At 46.4% G+C, this 14611-nt stretch overlaps 1 protein-coding gene across 1 annotated transcript in view; it reads right to left on the minus strand.

Annotated features, from left to right (window-relative positions):
• TMTC1 (transmembrane O-mannosyltransferase targeting cadherins 1) overlaps positions 1-14611 on the minus strand; it is a 163444-nt gene that overhangs the window by 79014 nt on the left and 69819 nt on the right. Inside the window, 1 exon segment of the mRNA XM_075428669.1 lies at positions 7124-7313. Within this exon segment, the coding sequence (XP_075284784.1) occupies positions 7124-7313 (190 nt within the window).

Here is a 14611-nt window from a genome sequence, read left to right on the forward strand (position 1 = left end):
CCTGTAGACCTCAGCTACCCACCCATTCAGCTGTGTGTTTACAGCCCTTCTTATCCAGGATTCCAAAATTCCCTGAAGATACGAACTCATTTTCCCAATCTTTAATCTCGGCAGCCTCTCATTCCGCTTGAGAAGCCGATCTGAGCAGGATGCAGGAGCACATGCATCTTTGAAAGAGAAGCAGAACATTCCAAAAGGAAAGTCAGTGAATTGCTCCAGGAATTAGAAAAATGCTTTTGACCTTGAGGTTGTTTTTCCCTCTTCCCTTTTATTCTGTGACTGCAGGCTGCTTCACTACATGGGGGAAAAAAAAAAGCCCAAAAGAAAAATAAAAAAGGTAAAATTCAAACACGCGTGCACTGCTTGTGGTATGTACAAGAACGATCTTCGTAAAAACAACGCTGTTCATGGCGAGTTCCCTCTTAAGAGGTAACACTGAACAAGAAGGTCCTAATAAACATCACGCCATAGTTTGGCACCCTAATGTTTAACTCAGACCAGCTAGGAACAACCAGCAGCATCATCTGCTGCAGTGTAAATTTCTTGGTCCTCGTTCCACCTACCCTCTCCTTTCCACCCTACAACTGTGCCACTTCCAAACTTTCCAGTTCTGAGTGGGTCTTGAAATAATAAATCCAATCAGAAGAAGTGGTAGCAAACAAAAAGAGTCTCTTTGAAAATACAGTAATTCAGTGTTAATATGCTGAAAATGGCAGAACTGCCTAACCCTTTGAAAGTTACCTACCTAGCATGCCAAACTCCTGCGAGATTTCAGAGCCTGTTTAGTGAGATGTTGAATATCTTCATGGTGAGCCATATCAAAACTGCTTCAGCTAAGGCTGTATTTACTCAGACTACCGCACTCCAACCCTGTTATTTCAAACAGCTACTAAGACAAAAAAAAAAAAATCTGATGCAAAAGGTATTTTGATAGTTCTTGTGTTTGCTCTTTGAATTCAGAACGGCAGCTGCATACAGGCTGAGGAAGGTTTCTGCTTTTGCTTGTTTGTTGGCTGGCAGAGCAAGCCCCTTGGGAAGGCTTCCATGCTCCTTCCAGCCCCACCAGGGACCCACAGCTGATCCACTTGCCACACTCAGCGGAGCAGAAACACAGCCAGCGAGGCACACATGGTGCCCGCGAGGGGCTTCCCCCCTTCCGCCGGCTTTCACTAAACCCAGTCTTTCTGGCTTATTACTCTCTCCCCGCAGCAAACATTAACAACAGAAGCAGCACAGAAAAACCTCACTGCTAAGGATTAAGAACATCAGTCCTGACCTTCTCTCTATGTGGAAGAAATTCAAGAGGGCCCTCAGGAAAATGAAAGCGGGATTTATTTTAAATGGACCTTTTATGAAAATGACTGTGGTTTCCAGCTCGTCAGATAGACTCCATCGATAAATTGCTTTATTCACCTTGCCGTGCCTTTGAAGCAAGTCTTGTTCTGGAAGTGTTGTGGCGTATGAATTTTGCTAGGCATGCTTTCTAACTGTGCTGATACTACCGTAGAATATTATAAAAGGCAACTGTTCCCCAGAAAGGTCCATAAGTTGTGATTTATTAACGAAATGCCAAACCCAGGAAACGAGGCAAAGGTCTCAGGAGTGCAGGGTAAAGTAAATAGCATGACAGAACACACCTGAGGAGTGCTAGGAGAAACAACAGAAGCATGCACACAGAGAGAAGGTGCAAATGTGCTCTTCTCCTTGATGGTATTAAACATTGTCAGCTGAGAAACACAGTCTGCAAGTGACTGAGGAATATGCTTAGATGATACTCGTACAAACAAACCGCTGGATAAATGGCAATATGATGCCAATTACAGCGCAAATTAAAGTCATAATAATTTGGTATAAAATTGTCTTGGCTAAGAAGCAGTATGCAGAGAAATATAGAGGCAGCAGTACCTTTAAATGAGACTTGAAGCAAAACCCACCAACTGTAGCATATGAAAGAATAGGATAATTATATACCTCAGTTGCAGGTTATGAATATAACCTGAAAACCACCACAGTTTCCTGTACCACACGCAGCCACGTCACACACAGCAGCAAATCACGTTCCTTAAGAAGATACAGCCTAGACAACATTAGAGATTTTTTTTTTAATTGATGTGAAACGTAAGTAGCACTCCCTCCTCAGACATGAGCAGACTGCTGCACATCATTACGCGTTCCTGCTGAGCACGCAGACGGTGCTGTGAACCACCAGAAGGTACCTCCATAGCACTGGTCAGGAGTACAGATGCAAGGCAAGGGCCAAGCAGTATGAGACACAATAAATTCCCCCAGACTGGTCGGGCACAAAAGCTGCTGTTTCAAACGAGTTTTCCAGATCACCTTGCTCTGAATGACCCCATCACACACACGTGAGTTTTCCCACTATCAGCCCATATCTCAGGTACTGCACATCAAGTGGAATCTGATCCATCACGTGCTCTGCCCCTGCGTTCACAGCTACAACTACAGGACACGCTGCATTTTAGAATCATTAAGGTTCAAAAGACCTCTAAGATCATCAAGTCCAAAATCACACTGCTAATCAAGCAGCGACCTCAAAATTCCACGCAGAGCGGCGTTTCAAACACCTGAAAGGTTTTCTTTTCATGCTCATTGAATTGTTATGACTTGTCAGAGAAATAACTGTCGGCCAGAAGATACGCCAAGAATTGTCCTCTCTCCGGTTCACCAGGTGCTTGCTGCTTCTTCCAGCACTGAGAGGCAGCGCTACGGGCCCTTGGGTACACTAGTGGCCATTTGGAGCATCAAACAGATTACTTCTCTGGTCTTGGAACCGGCATGCTTGGCAACCAAAAAGAGAGTGCTTCATCCATTTCACCGGTACCTTTGCAATCTACCTAGTCCCAAAGCTGGAAGACAGATCACGGCCATTCCTTGCAGCTGAGGCTGTCTCTCAAAATGAGCCACAAACAAGTCTCATCCTCCTTTCCCAACTGTTACTATCTCTCTGTCATGTAGGCATTCCCAGCAGCATCCCCAGCCTCTGTCACCCCCCCAGCACGCTACTCGAGGCCCAACCAGACTGGGTGAGGAAGTTCAGTGGAAAGCGCTGAGCAGAACCTGAGGATTTCAAGAACCCCCCCAGTGACTCCTGATGCCTTGGCTAAAACAGACCAAGAGAGGCCAATTTGCAGAGCATGCTGGGCAACTGTGTGGTGAAAAATCAAGTCTCAAAAGGTTTCAAAACGCTGCTTAACAAAGAACTGCAGCTTTGCCACGTTAGTCACTACGAAAAAATCTTGGCCAGAGATGACAGTAAGGTCCTTTACTCCCCCAGTGGGAGGTGCGCCAAGGAGCAGGCTTTTTCTTCACTCCCTTCAGGCCTCCTGAAGACCGACATTAATTGCCACGTGTGACAGGGATGGCTGCACTGGATGGTGCCAGCAAGACACCTCCACGCTGTGCAGAGCAGCAAGGCCTTCTTTGGGAGCTGCTCACGGGGAGCTCTTTGGCCGATAAGCAACAGGTATTAGCGCTCCGCACACGAAATGACCCAGCGAATGGAAGTTCTATACAAGGAATCAACACAGCAACTTCTCCAGCAGCTTCCTCGTTATGTATGAAGGAGAACAAGAGCAAAAGTGGATGAGGAGGATGAGGAGGGAGGCTTCTCTCTCCAAACAATAGCAGAGAGCTGCCTTCTCTGTTTCTGCTGTTTTCAGCACAAACCCCCCCATCTAGTAACAGACACGACCCAAGCAAAGCACTGTTTCTTCTCCTTCTGAGGTATAATAATGTTCACAAAATGAAACGGAACAAGAAAGCTTCATGCCTTAGACGTCCTTTATCAGCACTACACATACATGCCAACAGGGTTATTGCCCCAATCAAACACGTCAACAACAAATTAGCCCTGTTTAAAATTCAGTGGCAACAAAGCCAGAAATCCAATACATGCATTCTCTAATTACAGTCCGTGTGATCTGTTCTGCAAGTCTCCTTGTTGGCTTGTTTTGTGGATCTAGTGAGGCCCCATCTGGAGTACTGTGTCCAGTTCTGGGCTCCCCAGTTCAAGAAAGATGAGGAGCTACTGGAGAGAGTCCAGCGGAGGGCTACGAGGATGGTGAGGGGACTGGAGCATCTCTCCTACGAGGAGAGGTTGAGGGAGCTGGGCTTGTTCAGCCTGGAGAAGAGAAGGCTGAGAGGGGACCTTAGAAATGCTTACAAATATCTTCAAGGTGGGTATCAGGAGGACGGGGCCAGACTCTGTTCAGTGGTGCCCAGCAACAGGACAAGGGGCAACGGGCACAAACTGAAGCAGAGGAAGCTCCAGCTGAACAGGAGGAAGAACTTCTTCCCTCTGAGGGTGACGGAGCCCTGGCCCAGGCTGCCCAGGGAGGCTGTGGAGTCTCCTTCTCTGGAGATATTCCAGACACGCCTGGACAAGGTCCTGTGCAGCCTGCTCTGGGTGACCCTGCTTGGGCAGGGGGTTGGACTGGGTGACCCACAGAGGGCCCTTCCAACCTCCAACTTTCTGTGATTCTGTGATCCACACACATAGCCTCTTGTCACTGAAAATCAGCTCAGTGCCCACTGCACAACTGTCTTCACTGCTGCCAAAATCATTCCTAGCGTTTCCATTCTCCATACCACAGCAAGGAGAGTGTTAGCACCAGTGAGAATGAACGTGAGGTTCTGTCCTCTCTTACCCCTGCAGACCTACACACTCCAACAAAAGGCACACAAACCGCATACCTGTTCACTCTACCACCATTCCTGAGAAAACTGCCAGCCATTCCCTCCAGATCAGGCTTTGCAATGAAAAAAAGGAGAGAAAAATGCCTGCTAAGACAGTGCTGTGTGTTTGCTTGAAAAAGAAAGCAGAACATCTTACACTTTATGAAATGTGAAAAATCACCTGACGCAGGTCAAGCTACTGAGAAACAGCCCGTCTGGGGCTTGACTGCAGGACGGTCCCTTCTTGGGGGGAGCAATGTCATACCAAAGGCCACTGCTCTTGCGTTTGGAAAGAAGCTTTCCTAAGAGCCTAATGTGAATTGTGCCTGCAGTTCGTGTGTCCTGGACTTCCAGCTCCTTGCTGTAGAAGACATTCCTGACAGTGTCCAAAGCCAAATGGGACAATTTATTTCCAGGAAATGTGGCTCTTCCCACTGTTTGCCTTCCTCGATAATTCATACAGCTCGGCACAACACAGTCACCTTCCTACCACTTCACGGCAGCATGACAACTGGGTTGTTATGAGAGTTGTCAGAAATAAAACAGAAACTAGCTTCAGAAATTGAGAATTTTCCGAAATATTCTGCTTTTCAGCTACCTCTAATTATACCCAGGGCCGGGGGAAGCATGTCCACGCTGCCCCCAGGAACCATTACCAGTTCCTTGTTCACAGTGGGTCTGCTGGGAGGCTGCGAGCGGAGACCGATTAGAGCGCTTTGCCAAGAATACGTGATGGTTCTGGTTTTACTTGGGTTAGACACAAAAGCAGCTCACTTCAGACCAAATTTATTCCGTGTTTGGGGTTCTCAAGGATAAACACAAAGGAATCTGCAAGATGAATTTCAAAGCATCCAGTAAGTAAATGTGTGGAGAGTGAAATTCATGTTGCTTAACGCAACATTAACAGTGGTTAAGAGCAAAGCAGTGAACTTATGCGGACAAAAAATGTGGAGCTGCAGTTTCTAATCAAACAGTGGTACCCATAAATCCAGACTGCACTGTTTTGCCTTTAAGAAAAAAAAAAAAAGGAAGATGATAAAATCTAGACATTTAATGCATAAAATGTTTTGAAATAGTTTGTTTTGCAGTTTGACGGAACACAAACAATTCAGTTACCAAAAGGAATCCTTCTGGATCATTGCTTTACCCAAAACAAAGTAGCACAAAATGTCTTTGGGTAATCCTGAAAGATTATTTTCCCAGCAAACCAACAACATTAATCTTGCACATAGCACCCATTCTGACAACAGGAGAAGAAAGAAAAAGCAACCGAAACTTCAAAGAACATGAGATAACATTTTTCAAAAGTGTTCAGTACTGGGATAATGAGAATTTTATCATTAACTTCTCTGGGAACAGGATTAGGTCCAACACAAGCACTTCTGAATATCTCTAGCAGTGAGTAATGAAAGCAGGAGGAACACAAGATGACGTACAGCCTCCAGGTAGAACCAGTGAGTAATTAATAGGGTATTCTCCCATATTTCCCAGACAGCATCTGTCAGTGTATAATCTAAATTAACGACTCCGCAGTCTCAAACTGTTGGGTTCATCTTCTGCCTCTTACCAGGAGCACAAGGAAGACTGGTAGGGTAGACTGAAGCACGTACACGACCTGCATGTTTTTAGCAGAAGATGGGTATTAAACACCTGCCGCTCCCCTGCCATGCTTTTCAGTGATCCAACTTTTGTGCTATTTCAAAACTGATTACCAACACCTTTCCTAAAGAAGCTCCCATAACACAGCTGAAGTAGGAATAGCTTGTAACTTCCTGTGATCCACAAAAAAAAAAATCCTTCCATGTAAGCACATACCTGTCCTCTGACAAGTCCAGTACTACCTCACTTTCACCTCTGCAATATGATTAATGGTGGATCCAAGAGGCTGATACGTGAAGCAAGGCTTACCAACTACATTATTTCCTCTAAATAACAACTTCCAGATCATTTCAGATTTCCCACATGCCATTACGCCACTGATGGGAAATCCTGTCATCAAGGTGTCTCCAACATTTTGGTTTTAGAAGCATCGCAAAGCTACAAACACAATAATTGATTTCATTTTCGAATGGCTCTGCAGCTGGCAGTTCCCAGTCCTGTCTGAAGCAAGTGACAAAGAGCCTAATGACTATGGCAGAGGCAGAGACGCTTAACAACTTCAGCGGGGTCGGGATCATTAACAGTAATTGAATGCAGGACTCCAGGCCAAGTTTTGCCCTCAAATCAGACCAATTAAGCGTCTGAGACATTCAACTACAGGGACATTTTCATCTGATAAGCTTGGCTGCATTAGTTACGTAGCAATATGGGTTTTTTCACCTCAATACGACGCATTTGAGAGGAAAATTTGCACTTGTTGACCATTTCAGCTGAAGATTCGGAAACCAAAAGATTTTAAACAAAACATTGCATTGCCTTTTGGTGTTACCTTGAACGCAGCGACGCAGTGTAGGCTGAGCAGCGTCATCACCAGCACCAGGAACACTGTGGCTAAGTTCCTCACATCCCAGACGGACTCGATCAAAGGGATGCTGCCGACCTGCCAGTCGTAGCACAGGGTGATCGGTGCCAGCAGAAGCCACGCATTGAAGGCCAGAAGATAGGAGTAAGTTAGAAACCTGCAAAAGAAAGCAGGTAACAATACATGGAATGACTGCCAATGCACGAATGTTTTCCTTTGGCAATTACCACTTACTACATGTGAGGAGGGGAAAAAAAAATTAGCTCTGCACACACAGGCAATACAGAATCACAGAACGTTCGGGGTTGGAAAAGACATCTGTGGGTCACCCAGCCCAACCCCCTGCCGAAGCAGGGTCACCCAGAACAGGCTGCACAGGACCTTGTCCAGGCAGGTCTGGAATATCTCCAGAGAAGGAGACTCCACAGCCTCCCTGGGCAGCCTGGGCCAGGGCTCCGTCACCCTCAGAGGGAAGAAGTTCCTCCTCGTGTTCAGCTGGAACTTCCTCTGCTTCAGTTTGTGCCCGTTGCCCCTTGTCCTGTCGCTGGGCACCACTGGAAAGAGTCTGGCCCCGTCCTCCTGACACCCACCCTGCAGATATTTGTAAGCATTTCTAAGGTCCCCTCTCAGCCTTCTCTTCTCCAGGCTGAACAAGCCATACCTCTCTGTCCATAAGAAAACACTAACATAGGTGAGGGGTGCTTCAACAGGTCATTTTAAGAAATAACATAAGATCAATAAATATTTACGTGGTTTCTACGCACCAGCCTTTGGAAAACTAAAAAAAATATCCATCTCCCATTCAAATGCTAGATTTTCAAAGTGACTTTCTACCAGCTTCAACAATAAATGAATGATAACCAAGCAGGTACGTATAAATATTGAACTGTTTCACAGTTCACTGCTTTCCTCCTGCAACACAAAATGTCCCTCTATCTGGGTTTAGCCTACAATTAAGGATTTCTCCTACGGGCGCAATATTGAGCAATTAAAGCCAGACCTCTCTGTACTTTCTCTTTGCACCCCAGCATAGACAGAAAATACAGAAGAAAGGAGGCACAGGGTGATTCTTGGTTGATCCCATCACAGCTTATTAAGACAGCTTGCATGAGATGTGCCACCAAAGTGATGAAGATGTAGAAAGTCTTTCAAATTGTTACTTATCTTCATTAATTTGTATTCTCAGAGAGAAAATTAATAGGGAATGGAAGTGGGAACTCTCTGGGAAGCACGGAGGGCTTTCAGCAGACTGAACACGAACAGCAGGTGTGCAACTACGCTAAAGAAAAGAAAACAAGAAAAAAATAAAGAAAACAAGGCAGGGGGGAGGGATCAAATCAATACCCCCTCTTCCTTCCAACCTTTTGCTGCTTGGCACCTACTTTCCCAAAAGCGCATCCTCCTCAAACCCCATTTACAGAAGTTCACATACTTTTGTACACAAGAAGCTGGAGATTATTCCAGAAATTGTGAAGTCAACGAAGCAAAAATGCGACAGGCAAGCCCTTCTTTCCTACACAAATGGAAAAACCCACATTGTACACAGCACCAAAGACAGCAAATACTCAAAAAAAAGAGGTTAAATTCTATTCTGCATAGGATTTCTTCCATCTGAGCCTGCTTGGGCTGTTGTTATCACACCCAGTTGCCATGGTACCTTCGCAGGTTTATTAAAATGGCAACAAAGGATGCCCAAGAGATGTCAAGCCCTGTAGACAGAGGATTGTTCCACTTGGCACTTACAAACATGCCTCTTTGGGGCCAAAATGCAGCCCCTTACAACAGCACTTACACCACTATGTCATATTTGTGGCAGCAGGGTAAGACACTGAAGCTAAATGTGACTCCAGGCAGGCAGGATGGATGTTCCCAGACGGGTGTTGGGCCACCACACAGGGATGAAACAGGCCTAAAATATTGGGAAAACATTTTTAAATAACCACAAATAGTTAGGCTATCAGTTTGTCTTCTCATCCAAAAAAACAAATGCCTCCAGCAGCACAGCAACCCGAAGGCAGGCAGGCTTACAGAGTTGGAACAGTGTTTCACTGGAAACATTCTCCTTTCCCCGCAAATCTTTCTAAGCTCCCAGTTCTGATGGAAAACGTAACATTCCCACATTTTGAAGGTTTTCAGCCATTTGGTACATTTCTCTTCCATCCCCCCACTTTCCTCCCCTTCCTTACCCTGCAGTAGTACGCAAGGGGAAAAGTGAGAGAAAATCCATCTTCTCTCGTGACAGCGGCAGTGATTAACAAGCCAGTTTCTATTTAAGAAAGCATCCCTCAAAAACCCAACCTAATTTTACTCAAACTCTTCTTACAGTTTTGACTGTTCACTATTTCTAAAGAAACAAATACGTCTTTTCTCATTACCAAGTCAATCTTTTCTGGCTCACATCACATACAAACACAGCAATGCAAAATCTGACGGACCTTAATCACGCCGAGGCGCTCACTGGTGATGTTACATGTGGCCTGGTCCCACCTCTGCTCTGCCACAATGCAAAAAAATCAACTTCTGAATCCGTCTCAGTAAGACGTCGGCTCAGAAAAGGTTGCCAGCAATTATTTAGAGCTACTTACTTAAAAGCCAGACAGAGATCCATTGCTAGCTTTACTTTTGAAAGAAAAACTATGTCCATCTATGTCAATACGAATAATGCCATGGCATATGATATCGTTACAAGCGTGTATATTAGTCAGGGTTTTCAGAAGCGCTGAGTTCATCTTGCACTCGATGCCTTAGGAGAGCCCAGTTTTTGGAGAGAGTGTCCTTTCCTGCTCTGGCATATTAACATTTTCAGTAAGTACCACAATACTCACAGAAGTTTGGATGCAAACCACAACGCGCAGCAGAACCCCTGCCCTGCGTACTCAGGCTGGGCCGCTGGGTGGGAAGGAACAAGACAACGTTTGGGATCTTTGCAAACTGCAGCACAGCAGCTAAAGGCGGACTAGTTGCTTTTCTGCATCTTCACCGATAAGGCAGGAGTTGATAAATCATTATGCAGCACAGAATAAACAAACACAGTTTGCTGCCGTAACAGACTGAGTCAGTTTAACCAATTTTGAGAGGAATTCACGACAGCCAGATGAGCATGCGTCAGCGCATTTCTGCCGGAAGGTTAGGAGAAACTGCTGTTGGAGAGAAGAGGACACGCTCCGGGACACGCACTGATCCGGAGAGCTTTGTAGACAAGTCTCTCCTTCCACGTGCTTGTGAGGTTTCCGTCTTCCTTGGGAGCCATTTCCACAAGTCACTGCCAGAGGCAGGTCCCCAAGGAGATGGAGTCACAGAATGTTCAGGGTTGGAAGGGACCTCTGTGGGTCATCTGGTCCAACCCCCCTGCCGAAGCAGGGTCACCCAGAGCAGGCTGCACAGGACCTTTTTTTTTTTTTTAACTGAGGCTGCTTGCCTGTAGAAGGCCTTATCAACTTCCTCCTCCTGGTCAGGTGGCCTGTAGTACACACCCACAGTAACATCACCCATACGAGGCTGTCCCTTAATTCTAACCCATAAGCTCTCAGCTCCTTCTTCATCTGTCCCCAGGCAAAGCTTCAATGCATTCCAGTTGCTCCCTCACATTCAGAGCAACTCCACCACCTCTCCTTGTTGGTCTGTCTTTCCTGAAGAGTCTGTAGCCATCCATGACAGCATGCCAGTCATGCGAGTTGTCCCACCACGTTTCTGTGATGGCGACCAAGTCGTAGCCATCCTGCTGTGCAATGGCTTCCATCTCCTCCTGTTTATTGCCCATGCTACGTGCGTTGGTACAGACGCACTTGAGCCACGCTGCTGATCTCCCCCCTGACCCTGGCAAGCCAAGCCTGGACTCATCCCTAGTGAGCTGGGCAATGTCCCCTTCCCCCTTCAAACCTGGTTTAAAGCCCTCTCAGTGAGCCCTGCCAGCTCATGGCCAAGAATCCTTTCTCCTCTTTGAGACAGCTGGACTCCGTCTGTCACCAGCAAGCCCGGTGCTGTGTGCACCTCCTCGTGATCGTAGAATCCAAAATTCAACCGATGAATCGCTCCATTCCATTACGGCAATAATTAGCGTCTTACCAACGCTCTGCCAACAGCGATGAGCCATTTTAAAGCCTGTGACAGTCACATGCCATCTCTGCACAGCCGGCTGGTTTGCCTCTCCAGACACCCCACTGGAGAACCCTTGGCCACATCTCTCGTCATCAAGCCTGAACACCCTCACTGACCGTGCCTGTGCCATCAGCCAGCACAGAAGCAAGATCCTGGAGGGCACTGCAGGATTTTAGGAGGCCTTTGTCAGCTGCAAGCGAGTGTTACGCGAGCTCTGATCCAAGCAAAAGTTTGGATTTCAGCATTGGTAACTCGTCCTTGAATGCAATGGATGGCTGTACAAAATACAGCACTGCAAACTATCGCTGTTGTAGGTACTAGTAACAGAAAAATAACAGGATACTAATCATAGTTACCGTCAATCCAGTGCTGCTTTTGACTTCTTGCTCTCGAAAGCACGTGGTGCTTACACCTCTGTGGCTCTAATATCACAGGGCTAACTGGGGAAAGAGCTGGAGGAACTTTTGAAAAACCCTCTCACCAAAGCTGACACCACAAGGAAAAAATGTGCAAATTTTTAAAAGATTTGAGGAATCATTCCAGGAGCTAATTACATTTCAGCAGCCTACCTGCAAACGGCAACAAAAGTATTTTCTTTTAATTAGTTGACTAAGTGAATTACATTTTAAATTAATGATCCTCTCTATATTGCTGTTCGTGTCTACTGGAATTCCAAGGGAGAAAAATCCCTGCCCGTAACACCTCCTGCTCTATCAGTTAATCCCAGGCAAGACACAGTACTACCAGTGAGGTGACTGGAAGAATCTGCCTCTTAATTGGCAATCAGTTTTCCCCCAGGCTCGTTAACCACATTTGCATTACAGCAGAGTCATTTTTTTAATTTGCAAATTGAAGATGCAAATCCAAGTTTCAGCGGGTATCAAATGCTTCTTTTCATTTCTCAGCATCTCTGGCATGTTCAGAAGAACAGAGCTCTTCCTGCAGGTAGCAGGGGTTGTCATGGCAATCAGTTTGTTTAGGTTTAATTTTTTTAGTTTAAACCTACTGTTGCGTGCTTTGTTTGAGATAAATACAGGACGACTCATATTTAGAACCTGTTGCAGAAAACAGCTATCTCTGAGCCGATTGCTTCTGCTGCAAAAATGAAAGGAAAGGGTGCCACTTCAAGCCACAAACAATACGACATCAAATACTGCAGGGGTTGTCCGTTACCCTTTGCTGTAACGGAGCCTAACGAGCTTTGGAAAAGCCTTAGTCTCAGCTCTGCCAAACCCAGGCAATCAGAGCACAAGAGGACCATGAAACCAGCTAAAAAAAAAAAACAAAAACAAAGAGATTTATAGAAATTCATGAGGAATTTCATTTACTTTCTGATTTTGGAGCATTTTAAGCTTTTCCCCCCAGCTTCCAGGGACTGAGATTCTAGCTTTCTCTCCAGAACTACACGAGTGATCACAGGACTCAGACCGTGCCCCACGGAGGCTACGTGGATGAGCGGGGGCCGGTGGCCTGTTCTTTCTAGGTGCACACAGTGGTGCAACCCTAGGACCCACCCAGCTCTGGGACAACCCATCTCATTCCTGATGAACAACAGGGATCCACCTCACTCCCCAAGGCCCCGTGGGGCGTGCACCTGCAAGTGGAAGATGCTCCTGCGCTTGGGGGGTCAGCAAGGCAAAGGCAAAATAGTCTCCCGGTCAGGGGATTAAAAATAAATTAAAAAAAAGGACCTATCTAGAAGACAGTTGATAAAAGTGCACTTAATTGGTATTTAGGAAAAGAAGGGGGTGTATGAAGAAGGGGGCAATCTGAAACAGAAGCAAGAAGATAGTCATTGCTCTTTCAGAAATCACAGACCTCGTCAATGCTCTTCCGAGAAGACCTGCGCACTGCCAGGGACTCAGGGTGGTTTGAGTTCACTGTCAGGGTGACGAGACTCACAGAATGCTTTGGGTTGGAAGGCACCTTTAAAGGTCATCTAGCCTAACCCCCTTTGCCATGGGCAGGGACATCTTTGACTAGACCAGGTTGCTCAGAGCTCCATCCAACCTGGCCTTGAATGTTTCCAGGGATGGGGCCTCCACTACCTCTCCGGGCAATCTGTTCCGGTGTTTTACCACCCTCATGGTAGAAAATTTCTTCCTTATATTCAGTCTAAATCTACCCTCCCTTAGTTTAAAGCCATTACTCCTTGTTCTGTCACAACAGGCCTTGCTATAAAGATTGTCCCCCTCTCTCCTACAAGCCCCCTTCAGGTACTGAAAGGCCACACTAAGGTCTCATCACAGCCTGCTCTTCTCCAGGCTGAACAGCCCCAACTCTCTCAGCCTTTCCTCAGAGGAAAGGTGCTCCAGCCCTCAGATTGTCTTTGTGCCCCTCCTCTGGACCCACCCCAACAGCTCCATGTCCTTCTTGTGCTGAGGGCTCCAGAGCTGGATGCAGGACTCCAGGTGGGGTCTCACCAGAGTGGAGTGGAGTGGCAGAATCCCCTCCCTAGACCCACTGGCCACGCTTCTCTTGATGCAGCCCAGGACACGGTTGGCTTTCTGGGCTGCCAGCGCACATTGCCAGCTCATGTTGAGCTTCTCACCCACCAGTACCCCCAAGTCCTTCTCGGCAGGGCTGCTCTCAATCCCTTCATCCCCCAGCCTGTATTGATAGCGGGGGTTGCCCTGACTCAGGTGCAGGACCTTGCACTTGGCCATGTTGAGTCTCATGAGATTCACATGGGCGCACTTCTCCAGCCTGTCCAGGTCCCTCCGGGTGGCACCCCGTCCTTCTGGTGTGGGAAGAAGGACTCCATTATTAGGGAAAAGAGCTTCTCACTTGCATTATCAGCTGAACTGATTTCAGCTCAAGGCTCTCTTTATCTTCTACAAAGCCCTAAAACCAAGTGTGTTTGACGAGCCACTTCACAATAATGTCCCCCTAGGACACACATGGCTGCAGATACAACCAGGTGGTGGTATTTAAGGATACTGCCTTAAAATTGCACATATTTGTGCTTCCCCTGGGGAATTACCAGTCCAGTCATACCTTCCCACATGAGTATCTTTTCCTGCTCTGTACGTTGTCAGCCTAAATATTTTCTTTTCATAGCCTTAGAAGGGAAAAAAAAATTTAAAAAAAAAAAATCACACTGTCTATCCAGAACATTTGGTGATGGTGGAGTAAGACTACACCAACAAGCACCAGACTAATTCCAATTTAACATCCAAATATGAGTATCAGCTAGACAGAAAACACTCTTAACAGGAGAAAGTGCCTGTGTGTACCCTTTCACCAAAACATCTGCATCTAGGGGAAAAGCGCTGGTGGTCAGTAGAGGATAGGAGCATGGAAGACAAAGACTGGATAAACAGACAGCTGCAGCTTGATGAGCAGCAAGGTAACTCC

This window comes from Opisthocomus hoazin, chromosome 8, assembly GCF_030867145.1.
Source record: "Opisthocomus hoazin isolate bOpiHoa1 chromosome 8, bOpiHoa1.hap1, whole genome shotgun sequence".
NCBI lineage: Eukaryota > Metazoa > Chordata > Aves > Opisthocomiformes > Opisthocomidae > Opisthocomus > Opisthocomus hoazin.